Source organism: Rhopalosiphum maidis, chromosome 4 (genome assembly GCF_003676215.2).
Source record: "Rhopalosiphum maidis isolate BTI-1 chromosome 4, ASM367621v3, whole genome shotgun sequence".
Lineage (NCBI taxonomy): Eukaryota > Metazoa > Arthropoda > Insecta > Hemiptera > Aphididae > Rhopalosiphum > Rhopalosiphum maidis.
Genome location: NC_040880.1, coordinates 13825291 through 13846968, shown reverse-complemented (window position 1 = coordinate 13846968; position 21678 = coordinate 13825291). Strand labels below are relative to the sequence as shown.

Below are 21678 nucleotides of genomic sequence, written 5' to 3'. Positions count from 1 at the left end.
TATACATTTAATTCTTTATTTCAAAGAGTTATTTTTTATATCTACTTCAATACATAAAAATCGAATTTTAGACTTGTAGTTTATGAATTAATTATTATAAGTATTTAAAATGTATTTAAGTGAAGTTGAGTGGTGCCCTTTGAAATATTTATCCATTACTCTGCTCGTCTATTTTTTAAACACTTATAATAAGTTGTAATTAATAAACTACTTAAACAAATTAAAAACATAGAAAATAAACAACTATGAAAAATAAAAATGTTAACAGAAACTTTTTTGTAATGGCCTAAAATTATTTAAAATAAATATTTTCAAAAACGTTAGTGTTTTCTGAAATAATGAATGTCTTACGTGAAATGGATCACTCCGTATATAAAGGTAATACTTTATTTATTATTTAAGATCAGGTAATTTTCAGATGTATTGAAAAATGTTGAATACTATTTCATATTTGACTATTTCTTGTTTTTATAGTCCCTACACAGTATACATTTTAGTATTTTGCATTTGAATTTCTAATACTAGGTGAGTTCGTGTCATTTTAATTGCTATATATTATTATAATCAATTAATTTTGAAATACGTCCTATGAACACGCCACTGTATACTCAAAATCGTTTCTCAATGATTTATCATTGCTTTTATATTTAAATACACCCCCGTTGAGACACACCCAACTCATCCGTCTCACTAGACAGTTTTTTAATACAAAATTAGGTAGTTAAATAATAGATACTTATGTATTTTGTATAATAAAATATGTTCTATATGGTTAATAATAATTTGGATTAACATAATAATAATTATTAGTCCTCGATAAAACTTAATTAAATATACTTGTGAGTTGTGATTATTGTTTATGAACAATTTACGTATTTCGATTGACGACTTCGTTAATAAATAAAAATGTATAATACTTATAAAGATGTCAGAGGTGGCTATTTATCAAAGAGAAAAAATTCGGGTAATTTTTAGTTATGTTACACTTTGTTCGTAGAACAGGCCATACGAAAAAAATACAATAAAACCATGTCATCGATCAAAAATGTCTTTTCAGAAAAATCTTGTATGTCTATAGAATATTTTGAATTTTATAAATACCTATATATATATATTATTGTTAATAGAAAAAAAATACTTAGATAACAATGGATTTATATTTTTAAATTAAATTTAAATAACGTCAGAATTTCAAAATACTCAGAAATATAATATGTTTATTAAGACGACTATCATAAAAGTTTTAAGTTTTTTAATTCGTCATTTTCATCATAGAAATCGTTTCCAACACTCGTAACAATTTTCCCTTTTACCATATACATTTTTATGATATTAAAAATTGTAATATCATAATATTGTAATAATCCTATTGCACGTATTTTAATGATAACTATATTAAAATTATTTCGTAGTGTTAGATTCTTTCACATAGCAAATGATTATATTTAAAAAAAGATAAAAAAACAATAAAATTATTGATCTATTTTAACGTTACAATCTTATTTTTCTACTTATATGCCGTTGAAATCGTCATGCATTTCTCATTGGTTATTAATTATTAATGTATACAATTTACCAAAACCCATTTTTTAATTTAACAATACATTTATCTACTTGCATACAGCACTGGCCGAGTTTGATTAGTTTAAAATTTTCTTAAGAACGTTAATAATATTTAATAATATTTAAAATATTCGTAGGTATTCATTAAGAATAAAATCTGTAAAGAGCAAACTATAAGTATATAGTTTTCTAATAATCACTGGACTAGTAATGTTTTTAAATTATGAATGAAAAAAATAAAGAACATTGATATCCGCCGTTTAAGTATACAAGTTTGTATCTGTAAGCACTTATTCTAGTTTAAACTTAAATTATACAAGTTCTATAAAAGCAATCAGACCGTACTGTACTATTGCGGATTTGCGTCTTATAAAAAAAGGTTAGGTTAGGTTAGGTTAGTACACGACCTAAGCTGTGAGCCGGTCGTCATGAATATACCATATATGACATACGTATATATATATATATATATATATATATATATATAATAATTACATTTTACCTGTATAAAGAAATAAATACGATTATAAGACACGTCATATGAATAATATGCATAATGTGTAAATGCATTATTGTCATTTGTCACGCCTACAATTACACTCGTATATGTGTGTCAATTATTTATCAATAATTTATTTTTACATTCAATATTTCCAACATCATAGATTTCAGTTATTTCACGACTGTCTTTATAGTTCTCTATAACATACCGTTCAAATAAATCGAAAAACACCAAATTTTTAACGCGGAATCACACTATTAAAGTAATATCATTCTAAACACTAAAGTTAATCAAAGTAATTATCGAATTATTTTTAGAAAAAAAATCTTTGCACACATTTATTAATGTAAATACAATTTACATGTACAATAGCAAGTGAAGTTTGTTTTCAAATAGGTATTACAATAATTAAAACTTAACAAAAATACAAATATAGGTACATGTACACATATAAGTATGCAACTAAAAGTTAAACTTTGAAATTTATAAGCATAACATAGTAAGTATTTGTAAAATAAAAAGCATATTAATCATTAATGTATATAACATGTTTAACTATTCTAAAGTAAAAATATTAGTCATAAAATGAATCCTTGTTATTTTTTCCTGTTACACAATACAAACAATACAGTAGATGTTCATTATACATTTGTACTTAATTCATATTGATTCTTATTAAATTTTTTTAAAAATGTAATTCATAATATTATGCTATATTATTAATTTGAAAAGGAATTACATCAATTACTATAGGTACTTTGGTCCATAATTTATGCACCAAATTATAACACGTAAAACAGTGAATTGTACCTATACATAGATATTAGTATAATATAGTCTTACATTTTAAATAATATAGTAACTTCGCCATAAATCATTAAAATGCAATTCAACTTTTTTCATTTAAATAAATCAGGTTACATTTCTAAGCAAAATATTCTTAATATATCCGATATGAACAACTATTTTCATTTATATTATAAAATTATAAAATTATAATATTATCAATAAATACACGAATAGAAACCCTTAAGTATATCTAATGACTATATTATAGATTTATTTAGGAAGACTGTTGAAACACAGTTGATAATTACCACTACTCAAAAACGATATTAAAGTTCAATATTATTTTGACTGTCGCTAGCTATAAAATAAGATTGAATGTCACAAGGAAGTTCTGCTCCATCCAAACGGTTGGCTAATGACCAATATCTTTTCCTCAGATGATATGCTGACGATTTAGGTTCTCGCTGTCGTGTAAAAACTCCTTTTTTGTTACCTCCTACCCTTGTGACAGCTGAAAAAACACAAATTTACAATACTTTTGCATTTATGAATTAATGTATTTATACTATAATGTTATTTAACTAAATAGTTTATTATACATCGTTATGTTTTGTTCCATCAATAAAAATATACCTATAAAACAAATATGGTTAAAACTAAATATTTAAACCCTTAGTACAATAATTAAACATATATACGTAAAATATATTAAAAGGTTAGCAGTGGCGGCTCGTGTGTATGTGCACAAGTGCACGTGCACTACCTACCTAAACTCAAGAAAAATTGAAAACAAATCATAATAATACAACTAAGTACCTGTAATGTAATAAGAATTATTTTCAAAATATAAAAATATAAATTCAGAGTATTATGAAAATAATAATATTATAATATTATGTATTTATGTTTAATATTTGGATTGGGTTATTTCGACTGCTAAATGGCTGTCCGCGACGGAACGGTATCGGCGTGTATTATTATAGTAGTGCAGTTGTGCACACAATCATTGTGCACATTTGTACAGTGTAAAAATTGAAGCAAGTCGATACACGCAGCCCGCGTTGTAATGGAGTTGGTGTGCACATTTGTTTGTGTGCACATAACCAATTAAATTATTTTCAGCGAATTATTTTCGACGTCGCCGCGTCGCTGAGCGTCGGCATCGGCATTATTATGTTATTATAGTTTATTTTTACTCTCATTAATTTATTATATTATTTCGATTATCAGCTGATAATATTAGCTAGTCGATCATTATCGGAAATTCAAAACATTATTAATCGTGACCATCGTGTTTCTGTTTATTATCGACGACCGACATTAACGTATATTAATATATTATTACTCGTGTATTTGTTTTCAATTTTTAAAATGAACTCAGTACAGCAATTAATACTGCAATGTAATTTTTCATCAATCTCGTTGGAGAAAAAGATGGAAATAAAAAATAAAGGTAGGCCTACTCCAGATTTAAATATTAAACAAATTACTAAATGTAAAACGAGAGATTATGTAAGACAATTTAAAAATGATATATATAAAACTAATGACTGGATTTGTGGTTGTTCAGAAACAAATCGTTTGTATTGTTTTCCCTGTCTACTTTTTGGTCAAAAATCTAATGATGCCGCTTGGGTAAAGAATGGAATAAACGATTTAATTCATTTAACTTCTAAAATCAAAACACACGAAAAATCAATGACACACATAAATTCTCAATTAAATTTAAAACTATTAGGGAAACAAGACATAAGACAACAACTTTCTAGTGCATATCGGTTGAATATCAAACAATACAATGAAAAAATAAGTCATAATCGTTATATATTGAATAAAATCATAAATTGTATTAAATTTTGTGGAGCATTTGAGCTTGCACTCCGAGGTCACGATGAAAAATCAAATTCAGAGAATCCCGGCGTATTTCGAGGTCTTATAAACTTTAGTTCAGAGTTAGATTCGGTACTAAAATGTCATATTGAGAACTCTTCGGTATTTAAAGGTTTATCCAAATCAATCCAAAATGATTTACTAGAATGTTGTTTAGCTGTATGTCAACAAAGAATTAAAAATGAAATAAAACAAGCAGAATATATTTCTGTAATGGCTGACGAAACAACTGACGTATCTGCTCAGTTTCAATTGTCAATAATATTTAGATATTTACTATCGGATGGAACACCAGTAGAAAGATTTTGGGGATTTTTCAATCCTACTGGACACGATGCGAAATCGTTGTCTGAATGTATAATATTTAATTTGGAAAAAGTCCTAGAGTCACCAGATATGTTGATTTGTCAGAGTTACGACGGCGCAAACGTGATGAGTGGACGTCTCAATGGTGTACAAAAAATAATAAACAATAGTTATAAAAATGCACATTTCATACATTGTTATGCTCATCAGCTTAATTTAATTTTAATTCAAGCAACTTCACAAAATCGTGAGATAAGAATTTTTTTTTCAAACCTAACTGATATAACCAATTTTTTTTCCAACAGTCCGCAGCGGGTTACGGTTTTAGATAAAATTGTTAAACACAGAGTTCCTCGATCATCTAATACTAGATGGAATTTTAAAAGTCGAATAGTAAATACTGTGTATGAGAATCTTGAGTCGTTAATTGAATGTATGAAAGAAATTGAATCAACATTCAATCAAACCATAGCAATTAATCAAGCTGGAGCTTTGCATCGGATGTTAATTGACGATAGATTTATATTTTGGTTAAGAGTGTTTCATTCTTTAATGCCTCATGTTGATATTTTATATAATCAACTACAAAAACCAACTATGGATCCTGTAGAACTTTCAAAGGCAATTTTTCGGTTCGAAGAAAATATATTAAAAGAAAGACAGAATATTGATAACATCTTTGAAACTTCTCAAAATCATCCAACGAAAAAACGAAAACATGATGATACTATTGAAACAAGAAAAATCGCTGCAAAAGAAGTATGTGACATTTTTATTGTCAACGTTAAAGAACGGTTTGATTATAAAAACCACTTAAATGCTTCGCACCTATTTTTATCTACCAAATTTCTTATGTACGAAAATAACTTCCCAGGTGACCATTTTAATAAAACAATTGAAGCATATCCTTTTTTGGATGTTACTAAACTTAAAACTGAACTACAACTGTTCTACAAAAGAACCGATTTCCGTGATATCAATTCATCAGTTCATTTATTGAAATTTATAATTGAAAATAATTTAATACATATATTTTCTGAAAGCTACAAACTTTTAAAAATAATTTCAACTATTCCAATGACTACAGCTGAAGCCGAAAGGTCGTTTTCTACATTGAAACGTATTAAAACATTTTTGAGAAATTCAATGACAGAAGATCGACTTACAGCACTAGCTATGTTATCGATCGAAAAACGGATGATCAACAACATTCCAAACTTCAACGAAGAAGTAATAAACAGATTTGCAGAAAAAAAAGAGAGGAGAATCGATTTAACATATAAATATGTACCTGAAATATAATAATTTGTATCTACTTTGTCATAGTTTTTTACCTGAAAATGTATTATTACTATTATTATTATTATGTATTTACTATTATTATAGGTACTTGACACTTGTAAAAATAGGTATAAGCAAAAGAAAAAGTAATTTGTAAATAACTAAAATTTGTAAACAATATTATTTAATACAATTTATAATATATATATATATATTATATTGGTTATATTTTTTTTGGATGTGCACTACTTCATTAAAAACCCACGAGCCGCCACTGAAGGTTAGGTTAAGTTAGGTGGTAAATGTATCTACTATACCCTATTAATAATTTTTAGAACAGAAATTTCTTTATTTACATACTCTGTCTATATAATTACTGTGTTTATATTAAAGTATATCAACTTAGATTATTATAGATGTTGTCACTTAAACCTATTATTCTTAAATCGTTGTTTAGTAAAAAACAGAACACTATACTGTAAACACCAAATGATTGGAAACGTGTATTAATAAAACAATAATGATTCGCAATAATTTACCATTTTTTTAGAGTATACATAAATGTATTGATCAACTTACTTTGATCGGTTTTAAAGTCTGCGAAATTCCATATCATTTCACCAATGAAGAATTTTTTACTTCGAAGCGTGTCGAACGCTTTGAAATGTTCGGACATGAGTTCTATCTGATATTCTTCAGACCAAACGAACGAAGGGCTCTACAAAAACCAAACAAATTTACGACATTTATTAATTGTACAAAAGTTTTTTACTCGATTAATTAATATTTTATAATAATTATTATTACATCCTATGTACCAATATTATAAATTAATATTATACACGCTGTAAAATTGATAACCACGAAAATACTCACACTGACAAATTCGACACGTTTCGATTCTGTTTGAATTATTATTTTAAATTAAAATGACACACGTCAAACAATTCAACACTCACAGTCAATACAAGTGAACTCAAATAAGTATACAGTTATCAACAGCCATCTGCATACAGTTAAGTATACTATTTTAAATATATTAATAACATCACTAGCTAGGTATATAAACCAAATGTATCTTTTTTATTGATATAAAGCCTTATGAGTAAAAATGCACTCAAACCCAATAATAGGTTCCCCCGACTACTTAACAATAAGATTGTATAAATTATGTCTCTCACAACTTTCAACTTACCATATGCAAACCGGCATACGTGTCAGCACCATACTCCGTCATGAAAACCGGCTTGTTGTGTTTAGCGTGCCATTTGGCTGCTTCGTCTTCTACCCGGTTTTTGATGATCTCCGTGTGACCAGGTAACGTGTACCAGGCGTTGTACCTGTTGAAGCCGATGATGTCTAAGTGTTGGCCCTGTAAATAATTTCTGTTAGACGCTATAAATCATAAATATAACACGCATATCGAAATAAAGGCGTTCTATTTTTTTTAGCGTTAAAGAATAGATAGCACGAAGAATTTTTGTTGGCCGTAGTGTTTCCACTTACCAGTTTGTCAATATCGAATTGTGTCGCAATAGCTGCTGTTATGGGCCGCGAACCGTCTAAAGTTTTGACGAAAATAGCTACAGATCTATAAGCAAGGTAGAATTCAAGAATTTATACAAAACAGTCGACAAGAAGTAGGTTCACAGCCATAATAACTATTATAGTTTAATGTACCCTACATTATCCACAGTGTTGAAAATGTGTTGTGTGTAGGTAGTGTGTTGTGAAACTACAAATATTTGTTTCGATTGTGGGTATTTTAAAAACTAGTATCGTTTAAATATTGTATATTTGAGAATATATTATTATAATATTAATATTGAAAAAAAGCTTAGACGAAATAAAAGCAAAAGTACAAAGTTTTATATCCTTTACAATAATATTGTACACAGTTCCACATAAATATACTTGTGGTAATAATGATCATATTTAATAGTTATAATTACTTACCGCCCTGTCAATGCTGAACCATTTGTTCAGAGCGGCAGTAACTGGGCGTGTTTTGTCCTTAGATTTGACAAACTCCACCGCGTACCTATAGATAACAAAATAAAATAAAAACATTTTCCTCCGAAAGTAAACAGGTGTAATATCAATCGGATTTCAATTAAAAAATGGTATTTATCGAACACGTGGTAATAATTATTATCGAACGTGACAACTATACTCGTATTATTGTAATTACTCGTATATATTATGCGTAAATATATAACGTGAGATTATCCAAGAACGATCATATGATATTTAAAACACATTTTACAAATGACACCAATTTAAAATGTGTTTTAAATGCGATTCAATAAAAATTTAAAATACTATGTATATTATAATTCTTTTAGTTTATTGACCGAGTGATTATTTTATCAGAAAACGCTTATTATATCGATAAGTATTAATGTTTTTGAACATAAATTGAAATCATTAAAATACAAAATTTTATATCGTTATCCTTTTTTATACAATTTTGATTAACATTACGTATACATTTTTAAATTTCATATACCAAAGTAGAATATTTATTTTCTTGAAAATGTTTACGAACAAAAATTAAATTTCGATCGAATAGTTAATTAGGCTTGACTTTTAATTCAGTACTTAATGTTCCGGGTGACCTGTGTCATCCAATCCGCTCATCTGTACTTAAAATAATTATAAGTTTGTAACTAATCAACTATTCGTTTGAAATCCAATTTTTATGTATAGAAATAATTAGAAAAATATTCTGCTTTAAATAATAAACTTGAAAATATATGTCATCAATTAAAAAACTGTCAAAAATACCAACTATAACAATTTATTATAATTTTTTTTTTTTTATGTTGTTTTAAATTGACTTTAAATTAAAATATTATTGTTAACCTTAATATTATTTAAGAAAATGTATGTTTTCTGTTAACAGTTTACACCTTATAATATAATATACCCAATATCATTGATTATAAGATGAATAATGCCATGCGCCATAGTAGTATGGTACAATATGATTTTATTGTAATTTCTTTAATACTAATTTTACTATGGAAAATTATAACTCAATTTTATATCGACGCATTTATGACGTGCGGTTGTGTAAACATGTTTATTAACACGGAAGGACATGTATTTTATGGATTTACATCGATGCAATCGTGTGAACATTTTACGGGGACAGGGTACACCGTCAATGTGTCATTTGTGTATGGTGTGTAGTCTATTCTGTTTTGCAAACGGACAACGCTCACTTGAAATACGAATCGGCTTCTAATTGATCCGATCGTGGCTCATTTGCAATTGACCACATGATCACACTAGGTCTATTTTTGTCCCTCTTAATGAGTTCTGCTAAGCTCGTAGTATGTTTCTTCAATAGTTTATCAGAAAAAACTCTGAAAATATAAATCATATAATAATTATACATTTATATACATACAACATACATAATTAATAATTATTAGTAAATTTAATTTGGAAAACAATTATATTATAAAACACTTATTGCGGTATACATGTGACTATATAATACACATTATTATTGTTATTGTCAATCCATCCAATATAAATTAAATTCCATTCAAAATCGAAAAAAGTGGAAGATAACTATAATGATGAGTATTTCGAGTACTGCGGTTATAAGTAACAACAGCTAATAAGCTAATCTAATAATAGTTATTAATTGTATTGTGCGAGTAAAGATATACGGAGATGTTCGCGTCATTATCTCGGATCCATATTTTTTTATTTTAAATTTAATAATAAATTCTTTAACTCTTCAACTCTTTGTTGTAAATTTTTGTAAACAGCTGACGTGTGTATCTGTATTCATGTTTTATGATAAAAATACATATCTTGTATCAATGAACAATATATGTTTTTACACGTTAATACCGGACAATTATTGTATATTATACTGAAATTAATTAATTTCAGACATAGACACACGCTGTATGCGGCGCACCGTAACCCGTAATAGTAAAATTCTCACTCGGTGTTAACACTGGGACATTCGTCTACAATCATTATGCCGTGTCTGTCGGCAAAGTCCATAATTTCTTCTGCGTACGGGTAGTGAGACGTCCGGTAAGAATTCGCTCCGATCCACTTGATGAGGTCGTAGTCTCTGGTCACCAGCGCGTAGTCCATTCCTTTCCCTCGTATCTATACATAAAATTCAACACGACCGTTCACATTAGTTTCGCCAGTCCGTGCCTGCACGAAAACGTGACGAATGACAACTATAATATATTACATCGGAATCTTCGTGTCGTCCGAACCCTCTCAAGTACACCGGTTTGTTATTGATAAGGAACGCCGTATTCGTCCATTTGATAGTCCTGATCCCTATCGGTAATCGGTATACGTCGTCCACATTCCAAGTGGTCGAAAGCCGGATCTATAATATTTGGTTCAAACAAAATATGTCATTCGTCTAGCTCGCGAGTTAGAGACATTATAACTACGAAAATATACACCCACAACAAAAATACAAATTACAAATATATTATATCTGATCGATTAAAACGTCCGCACACTTTAATATTTGATTAACTCATGATTTTCATGGAAAATTGTATTACAAATAATATTATTGGTTATTCACCAAACATGTCCACACTTTTAGACCTTTATGTGCAGTTATTCAAAATCTGATTTTTAGAATTTTCAATTAATACCTAAAGCGACTAAAGCGTTAATTAATAATTAATTAGAATTAATTAGAACTAATTATACCTAAAGACCATAATTTTCAAATTCTTGAAATGTTTTTTTTTATCGTGGTGATACAAACTTCTGGTTTTTAATTAAGGAACCCCACCTTTTTATTCTAAACTATTTAGCGGATTTTCAAATTTTTATTTTGATACATCATTTTCAGAATATATATCCGCTAATTAATTTAAAGTAGAAATAGGAGATTTTCATTTGAAGAACAAAGGTTGTATCTCCGCAGGACATTCCTTAAATAGTAAAAAAAAGCCAAGAATATGTTAATATGAATTTAATATTGAAGTAAATTTAAAAATTCAGATTTTAAATAACTATAATATACAGAGAAAAAATTAGTGAACATACTTGGTGAATTGCCTGTACATAAAAGTAAATACCTCCAACGTGTACATGTATCCCGGTTCTTCGTGCATCAAATACGGCCACCATAGTTTCGCATTTTCGATTTTTATAATACCCGACAGACCTTCTTCGTCGTTAGTGATCACAGTGAATTTCTCCCGTACATTTTCGTTGTTCAGCACTGTTACTGAGCAATTCAACGTTTCCCCACTGCTCAGTGATCCACCGTATTGTATGTTATAATTAATTATGCCTAAAAAATAAATATACGACGTATTCGTTGTATCAATATTTATCAATGTCCCACAATGCCTAAGATATTTTTCTAAAAAAAATATATCGCACGCATAGAACATATTATTTTAAAGTTTCAATAATTTTTTTCTACACTTTATACAATTACCTGAAGTTACAATAATATAAAATACAATATATTTGACTAATTCCGAGGATTTCGTATGTTATTATAAATGATTTATCTATTGAGTACGAAACGCAAAGGTAAAATTCGTCAACCGCTCAATGTTGCATAATTGTTCAAAAAGTGCGAAACAATTAAATAGTTACTAGTATACATATGTTGATTGAAAAATAAAAAATCGACTTTCATAATACTAATGGGTGTAAGTTTCGATTTCAAAAAATGTAGCTTTCAAATTATACTTTAATAATTTAATCTTAAAAAATTTAAATGAACACAATCATGAAAAGTGTGAAAAAAAAATTGAACTATGTTAAAAGGACAGCTGTGTTATTTTTTAAAAAGTAATAAACGGTATAAATAAACACATACATTTTTTCGGGAACCTATTCAAACAACCTCTACTTAGTGTCTCCCGGATGACGCTTATAGGCTATAAGGAGACTCAACTCAAAAAACCAACATATATTTATTTGACTCAATTCCAACAACTCAAAGTGTATTTGTAAGACTCAATTCAATATTACCGGTTCTTATACCGCGTTTATTATAATTTACAACTTATAATTAAATTTCACCGTCTAAATACCAAATAGCCAACCGCCCATAACTTTTAAAATTCGTTGTTGCCATTCTTTATCGTTTTAACCTATATCTTTGGTACGTCGCGGAGTACGCGAGTATATACGTCGAATGAGTTTATTATATTTTATCATGACTTATTACGAGTTAAGAATGAAATGAAAGAATTATTTATACTCTTGTACCATATATTTTATAAATATAAAAAAAAAACGACTTTACCTACGCCATCCTCGGTGTAATTGGTTGTCACGTCGACATCGTCGATGTACACAATAGGTGTTGTGTACAGGAGCACGGACCTGTGTATACCGGCATAGTTGAAGAAATCAAACTTGAACGTTTGTATAGTCTTAGGTCCGGTATTTCTGTAAAATATAAAGTCACGACTATTATTGTTATGATATGCGTTTCAAAATATTATAATAGATTATAAGATTATATTATGCGACTGTGTTTATTTATTTTTGCAATGAGCACTGAGCACGTCTTGTAATCGTGTATAATATAACATCGTAACATTATAAATTATAATATGAAATTCTTGTTTGTTTTCTAAAATAGGTACACGGGTACACCTATAAGCACAGAATAAAATTACAATACCAAACAAGTCGTTTATGTCATTGCATAATAATATATTATTATTTTATTATCGAATGAATATTTGAATATTATACGTATACGACCAGGTGTAAGTAAAATAGGGATTCTTGCATCAAAATTCAAAATATGTTCAAATCACATCTTTTCGAAAATTAGAGCAAAGTTCACATAATACGTCGGTATGTACATAATAATATTTTGAAACATGATATTATATTATGTGCCTAAACAGTATAATAATATTATACATTTACTGTTTAAATATCGTATTTTTCAGCTATGGTGCATAACATGTTTGTAAGCAACATTATTACGTGATTTTTTATAATCGCTATGTTTTGCAAAAATCGTATACTCACGTGCTAATGTTTTGTAAAGATCCTTGTGGCACAGTTGTTGCTAATAAAACGTTATCCACGGCTACGGTTATTCTATTCAGCCGACCAAACTTTAGATTAGCTGTTATGTCTCTTTGAAAAGGCAAATGTCCGACTTCGTGATTGAGTACTAAATGTGTATTCACCCACTTTAAATTTTAAAAAAATATATAAAATATTATAATGCTTTAGGTAACGAGTAAAAGCAATTTATATAATATATTATATAAACGTGTATCTTCATAATACGAGTATATGGTAAATATAAAAATTGGACACAAGTCTAATAAGATAATACAATATTGGAATACAAAAACTGTTTTAATAATAACAGTATTTGTACTTATATAATAATTCATTTTATGAAAAAAGATTTAATTGATAAAATTGATAAAACTAAGAGAATAAAATATTATGTTAGTACAAAGTAATGAATAAAAAATATAAATTTAAAAAAGCTAATACCATAATATAGTTTTCATAAGCGAACTCCTAAAATTTAAAATAAAAACGAATTGCTTAGAAACTAAAATCAATCCAAAAAAAGAATAAATCTGAGTACAAGATAACTTAATATTGTGGAATACTTGCATTATTGATGTGTTGTAGTTATAGTATACAATTTAGTAACATTTTACTTACTACTTGAGCTGCATAATGAACACTGCCGAATCTCAAACAAACTCTATAACCCTGCTGCCTCCACGACTCAGGTACGAAAAACGATTTATCGTACCAAACTAAACCGACATGGTCTCTGATTTTTTTATCTACTATCACGTCGTTGTAACTACTTGGCACTGGCATTTGGATCACTGGACCAGTCTAAATGAAAATAAAATTATGAAACATAGTCCATAAATCATATTACATAAAACCATATTTTTTACATAACTAAAAATACTGAAATTCTAAATTGTTTATAGGTACCACAAAGCGTAAATAAGTAATATTATTTCACAAATCCTCCAAGACATTTCGAACAAAATTAATTATACAAATAATATGTACAATAATAATATACAAATGTTAACTGCACCTGTTTGACATTTTATAACTGTTAGCTCATGTTCAGATCATCTAGAAATAGCAAGCAATGGCGTAACAACTGGATAATATAATAACAAAATTCGAAATAGGTACGCTAAAAGGCGTTATGTATATGCAATTATGCTACTTGTACGTGTCGAAATATATTTATTTCCGCGGTAGAAATTTAGTATAATCGCATTCTTTCGTCACACGATTTGTTAAAACATGATATTGTTGAAAAGTCAGAAGTGTGTAGACTATGCATTGTTTAAACTGGTTTATTTTTTTAATCGTGTAATAAAATTTAAATCTTTAAACTGTTAATCAATAATACAACGGTACAAAGCTAATTATGACGAAACATATAAAAGCATACCACACTTATTTATTTCAACAAAATTATGAAATAGTTAATTGATAGATTAATTTATAGATTATGTATAGCCGTATAGGTATATCAACTATCAAATGACTATATAGGCATTCATTATTATTATAAACAGGTACCTATCAAAAACATTATCATTCTACAAATAAATAAGGGGCTGATGGGCATTTATGTCTTAATTTATTTAATCGCATGATAAAATATAATCATAAAAGCGTATAAAACATGTGTAGTGTGTACACAACTATACTAATTTGAGTTTTAAAAATGTTATGAAAAGTCATAAAACTAATATTTATGTTTATCAATTGAATATGGAGATAAGTATATATATATATATATAGGTATTTGTACACATTATTTGAATACACATGTTGGTTGTTGTACTTAATTAATAAATTAAATATCAATTTACTAAGACGATTTGTGAACAACACATCAGACTATACTGGTCCTACTCCGGTACGGCACATTAAATTAATAAATTACGTATTTATGTCGCAATGTTTCATCCGTTTAATGAAACCGTTCTTTTCGTCGAGAGGAGGACATCCATATCGTGACTAAAACATGTGTTACACAATGTGAATAATTTCTCGTAAAACTGTAAAAAAATGTTACGATATGGATGTGTCCATCTAGCGTATAATTATTTAGTTGTAAACCTATTTATTACTATTTCAGAATAGGTATAGATACTAGAACGCCTGAATCCCGTCTATTTATATTAACAAGTTGACTGCCCTACAAATCTCACCGATCTTGTCACGATCGCTTTGAGTATCATATCATTATATTATATACTCAAGACAAAATTGGCAAAGATAACAAAAATATGGAGGGCAATAATTGAAAATTTGACGTGTATCACGAATGATTCTCAAGGCGGTTATTAGTCGACTTGTTAAATAATTAAAAATAATGTAAGTACATTACTTTTTTTTCTAATATCAATTATTTTTACACAAATTAATTACTCAAATTAAATTAATATCGCTATGTACGTACACGACTGTGTTACAAAACTATATTTTGTTATCCGCGGTAACAGGGGTCACCTCCCGACTGCAGAATCCGAAAATTTAACATAAATCATATAGTTTGAAATTTTTGATTGAATATTTTAATTTTTAATTTTTGAATTGCACGTCAATGCCGTATTTTTGTACTTTTTATTATTATATTGAACTGTCTATACCATTTACGAAAAGCAACGACAAGCGCGTCACTTACGTTTGTTTGACGATAATATCAGACGCCTATAACACACGTGGTCTCGTGCATAGCAATATAGTACGCAGTATATCAATAATTTATTATGATATTATGCATATAAACGTATTTCTAACGTTATTCCGTGTGACGGGCACATAAGGCGCAGCGTGTTAACGGCAATTAAGTATAATACAAACATGGCATATTCCAGTGTTATTACTTATTACCTATAGGCTATAATAATGCTGAATGCCCGAACAATAATGACATTTACTAATTCCCATTATTATGAAATTGGATTGTTTTTGCTTTTAGTAAACATAGGTACATGTATCACAAGTATTTAGTGAACGTTGATTTTATAATATCAATGGTTGACATTGAAAGCTATTTTAACGTAAATAGTACTAATTTTAACCGTTAGTACGGACTTTTTTGAACAACGATATTGATATACATTTATCACTATATTCAACATGATTTATGAATACTAAATTTTAAATACCACAAGTATAACAGCTGAAATAAATAATAATATCTTCTTACTTGGGATTTAAATTTTTTATTTCGTATAAGAATATCATTAATTCGTATGCTAATTTTAGGTATACCTCTATGTTATATTTTTACCAATATTAAACTGCATATTAAAATATAAAACTAGATACGTACCTTGCTTAGGTCTTTCATGTACCAGCGCTCCTTGAAGCCGACAAGGGGATCGGGAAGGGATAGTCTGAAGTTCCACATGCCATCCAACGATTTGACTTCCCGAGATTCAGACTCTCGCGGGTACAAAATACCTGCGGAACTGGCGCATGTCACCAAAGCCGAGACACAAACCAACAGACTAGTACACCGCATTATGACTGTCGTTTAATAGTAGCGTGGTTTCTATACAAATAAGACGATTATACTCATAATATATTTGGGTGACAGCAAAGAATACGCTATTGCGAATGTACGAGTATAACATTGACAATATAATATAATATCGTTCTTGTACATTTTTTTCAAAAAAATAATATGAACATACCTATATAATATTAAGACAATGAATGATGAATGACGAAAACATATAGGTACACGTTATTATATATATTATACAAATAAAATTATGACCAAAATCGACAAACTGGTTTTTGTTAATATCAAATAGTTCTTTCGCGTTTTTATAATAATCATCCCGCCGTAATTTATATCATATCGGAACTGGTTTAAAGAGTGTAACAAATATATATATTTCTTTTTGTACATAGATTATATATATATATATATATATATATATATATATATATATAATATATATGTGTGTGTGTAAGCACTATATTGTATATTAACCGGAGAAGAAAAAAAGTTAAGTCTTCTCGGAGGAAACGCGTACGGGAAACACGACCATAATAATTATATAGTATCAAAACGTATTGTGGGACAATTAAAAAATTATGTCGATGTATGCTCATCTCATACCTAATATGATTTCCCCCTTCCAGTCCGCGTGTCGGCTATTTACTAAGAGAGAATTCGACCTGATGCCGACTGACTTACAAAGAAATCCAGTGTCCTATGCTTTGTACACGTGGTTTATGATAAATATTGCATGTATAGTCTATGAATTTCACACGATTGTCGCTGCAACGCGAACTTTCTAAAACTATACACAATAGTTAATTTTTCTGTTTATAATTTTATAGTTTTCATTAAAAACGATATTGTGTGCTCTGGATATCGATGTGACGATGTATGCGATTTCCACTGGATTCGTGATATTTAATATATTTCAAAACTTCAAATCAAACCTTATTGACCGCACTAGACAATTAATAGGTGTGTCTTAAAAAGTATATGTATTCAACACTTAAACGAAATTGCAGTTATCAGAATTTACTTCTTGCTCAATTTTTGTTGAAACGAAATAAATAGGAGCAAAACAAAAGTAATTTTTAGTAAACCCTGTAAATAATATTAAATAAAAAAAAATATTACTAATAATAGACTAATCGTTTAAACGTTTTGTAAGCGTATAATTTAATTTAATCGTACATATATATAGTTATCTTCTATACATGATATATTTAATCAAATTTAATTCCACTTTCACTTCTACTATATTAAAATCATTGACTATATTATTTTTATTGTGTTAATATTTATTTTAATACAATATTCGTTAAATAATGGTTGAGGCCCATTAAATTGAAAAAAAAATGAGTTTATATATACCTATACCAATATCATCATTGCTATGAAAGTAATTTCCTTTTACATATACTTGCTATGCAATAAGTATTGTAAGAAATTGGTGTATGTAAGTATATATATCGTATAATAATGAATGAGTGTACTATAGTAAGTACCTACTATACATAATTAATGATTATAATTAGGTAATTGCAGAGATACTACGTGTTTTAGCGGAACCACAATACCGGTCAAGTGATTTAATTAATAAGCGGCTATCCCGTGAGGTATACTGTAAATGTAACACATGTTCAATTTGAAAAAAAAAATATCTTACATTTTTATTTTTTATATCTGATCAATAAAAATAAAGTTATTTAATTTGGTTCAATGTCCTACATTCGACAGTCGATAAATTTATTTCTTTTATCATTTTAAGAGCATTATTAATTCGTTGTTTGTGTAAAACTAAAAACAACACAACAATATAATATGTATACTGAATGGTTAAGGTACGTCTTAATAATATTATACTAAAAAAAACTTGATGTTTTTAACATATGACCTAAACATTAAAACTATGATAAGTTTTTTTGTGTACCTATACACATTTGAATGTAAATATTGTAGGTAAGCTTATCATCGGTATTACCTCGGAGGGGTTTAATTCTAAAAGCTCAACGAGGTTCCTTTGTAAATAACGTTTTATTACAATAAATGTAGGTCGTTATGTCATTAAATAACACTTAATGTAAACAATTTTTGTATTTATTTATATCTCTATATTAAATTTAAAAAAAAAACAAAATATAACTTTTTGTTTAGTAAACGTTAACTGCTTCATTTGCTATATATAAATTAAATATTATTAATTATTATGCTCTACAATCTATATAAATAATATGGTTTTAATTTTATATGTAAAACAATAGTTGAAGAGAATATTTTAATTAGTAACGTAAGTAAATAATTTAGATATTTTATTGCAAAGACTTAAAATAATACAAATATTTAATTGTACTCACGTGTTACATATCTTATTTAAAAATTAAAAGTATTTTTATAAATTAAAAATTTTATTTCTGATATTCTTAAATAAGTATATACATTCAATTAGTATAAGATTAAAAACTATTTTGTATTGATTAGACTTAACTATAAAATCCTTTATGTACCATTATCACACTTTACAATATTTTTATTTTATTATATTTAAACACCGTAGTATAAACGATTATTAAGATAAATAAATAACTCAACCTACACATAAATTATTGAATACAGAACATAAAGATTTTAAGTTGAAATATTCGTATAGTAATAATAATCTTTATTCTATAGTATTTCTAGCTCTATATATTGTATCCCTAAATTAATTAAAAATGCATAATATTTTATTATTAAGTTTTACTGTAAACATTTTTTTAAATTTATTTCTATTTTTCAATAATATAATAATAGATTATAATATTTAAATAAATTTAATAAATTTATTGTGTAATTTATTATTTACCTATTTTTAACTACAACATCGTAGGACATTAATACATAAATAATAACTAACACAGTAATATCTAATCGTATTTATAATAGTTTTATTATTACCTCTAAGATGATTGTATAGTATTTGTTGACAACATTTATTTGATTTAAAAGCAATTTTTTTTTTAATATTTAATAACTTATATTATAAAATATAAAGAAAAAACTGTTAGTATATAAATATAATTAACACTATTTATAGTCTTTAAACAAAAGTAAATAATAATAATGTGATTATGAATTATTCAAAATCTTCAATAAGACTTGTGTTTAGAATACGAATGCCTTCAACACACTGTCTGTAGTAACCAACACACCGTCGGTTTTAGCCGGTAGGACTTATCATGAAAGTGGGTTGCATCAGTTATAGGTACGTGCAACGTGCGCACGCGCCAATAAACTTTTATCGTAAACATAATACGATTGTATCGTTTTTCAAAATCATATAAATAATTCATATGCTTAACTTAAGAGTTATAATAATATATTTAAAATTTTTATCGATTATATTATTTTTAACGGGCTTACAATATATTATAGTTATTATACGCAACACGTGCACGTGTTTTTGGAACGAAATAATTATTTCAATACCATATTGTACCAGATAAAAAATATCGATACTCAACTAGATTATTAACTATAAATATATATATGTATATATGTACCTACTCGTATATATATAAATATGTAACGTTACAAATGTTAAAAATTTCAACTTCAAATTGATTCTATAAAATTAAGTACTGTCCTGACGTTAATATAAAAACCGTTTGTATAATAATAATTTATTACATATAAAAATAACGGGTATATATGTATTAAAATTAAATTAACTGCTTAATAATACGATAATAGTATAGGTTTTTTTAGACAAATTAAATAATTGCCGAACATCACAAATAATTAACAATTATACGTTTTTCTAAATTCTAAATAGAAACTAATTATTAACCCTTAGTCTGAAATTACTAATTAGTCTTAGTATAAGTTAGGTTTGAGGGATGACTGATATAAATAATTATTATAAATGATAATAATTAATTCAATTTAAAATACCTTTGATTAATAAACTTATGATAATTAATATAATAAAATAAATTATAAAAAGCTACTATATATCATAAACACGATACATACCTAATATGTTTAATTATGTTAGATATTATAAATAAATCGTATTATTTTATAATTCATTTTACAATATATTTCTTATATAAGCAATATAATGAATATTTTGAACAAGTTAAAAAATAACTTTAATATCTCCTTTAACCCAATAAATGATTTTATACCTAAATGGATAAATCAAATTTGATACAAAATATACTTTTTACTATCTATTTACTTCCTCAATTGTTCTTATTGTTCATTTTTTGTAACAGATTAAATAAAACACTTTTAAAATCGAAAAAAAATATATATACCTATAAAATATAAAAGCCTAGATATTATACAAGCAAATCAACTCCACCACTAATTATTCCAATAGCTTTTTCAAAACTATATTTCTATCTTATATGTACATGTTAAATTTATTTTAAAATATAAAGCTTTCTTAAACAAAATATGTCGAATTTTGATTTATAATGAAATATAATTAACATAAATTGTATGTTTAAAATAAGTACATATAATAGGTAAATTGTAGGTGTATGTACTTACAGTATAATATATTTATCCATCACTTTCATCTAGATATTAAAACGGATTAACAATAGCATTTAAGTATTTTTTTTGGTTTTTTGTTCATCCAGTTTTTTTAAACAATACAAATTATTTCAAAAACTACCTACCCGCGTCCAATATTTAGGTTTGTGATTAGACAAACACATAAATTAAATAAAAAATGCTTCTGTTAAACTTCAGAAGAAAGTCTATTTATCCACTTTAAGGTCAACATTCGTAACTTAGCCTAAAACGAATTACTACTATACAATCTCCTACTAAA

General features: G+C 27.2%; 1 protein-coding gene across 3 annotated transcripts; it reads right to left on the bottom strand.

Annotated features, from left to right (window-relative positions):
- Positions 1 to 2615: 2615 nt before the first annotated feature.
- LOC113555850 (beta-glucuronidase-like) lies at positions 2616 to 19943 on the bottom strand. Of its 3 annotated transcripts, none has more exons than XM_026960432.1 (13): positions 19791 to 19943; positions 16677 to 16898; positions 14012 to 14194; positions 13352 to 13518; positions 12609 to 12754; positions 11419 to 11636; positions 10563 to 10706; positions 10299 to 10471; positions 9559 to 9702; positions 8288 to 8372; positions 7527 to 7703; positions 6911 to 7049; positions 2616 to 3365 (listed from the first exon to the last, which is right to left on the bottom strand). In XM_026960432.1, exons 2-13 carry the CDS (start codon positions 16866 to 16868, stop codon positions 3181 to 3183), a joined length of 1953 nt encoding a protein of 650 aa, XP_026816233.1. In that variant the 5' UTR covers positions 16869 to 16898; positions 19791 to 19943; the 3' UTR covers positions 2616 to 3180. The 3 variants fall into 3 exon arrangements, with proteins under 3 accessions (XP_026816233.1, XP_026816226.1, XP_026816218.1); XM_026960425.1 differs by lacking the exons at positions 8288 to 8372; positions 19791 to 19943 and adding exons at positions 7838 to 7922; positions 17553 to 17884 and having other exon boundaries at positions 2623 to 3365; XM_026960417.1 differs by lacking the exon at positions 8288 to 8372 and adding an exon at positions 7838 to 7922 and having other exon boundaries at positions 2624 to 3365.
- Positions 19944 to 21678: the final 1735 nt, after the last annotated feature.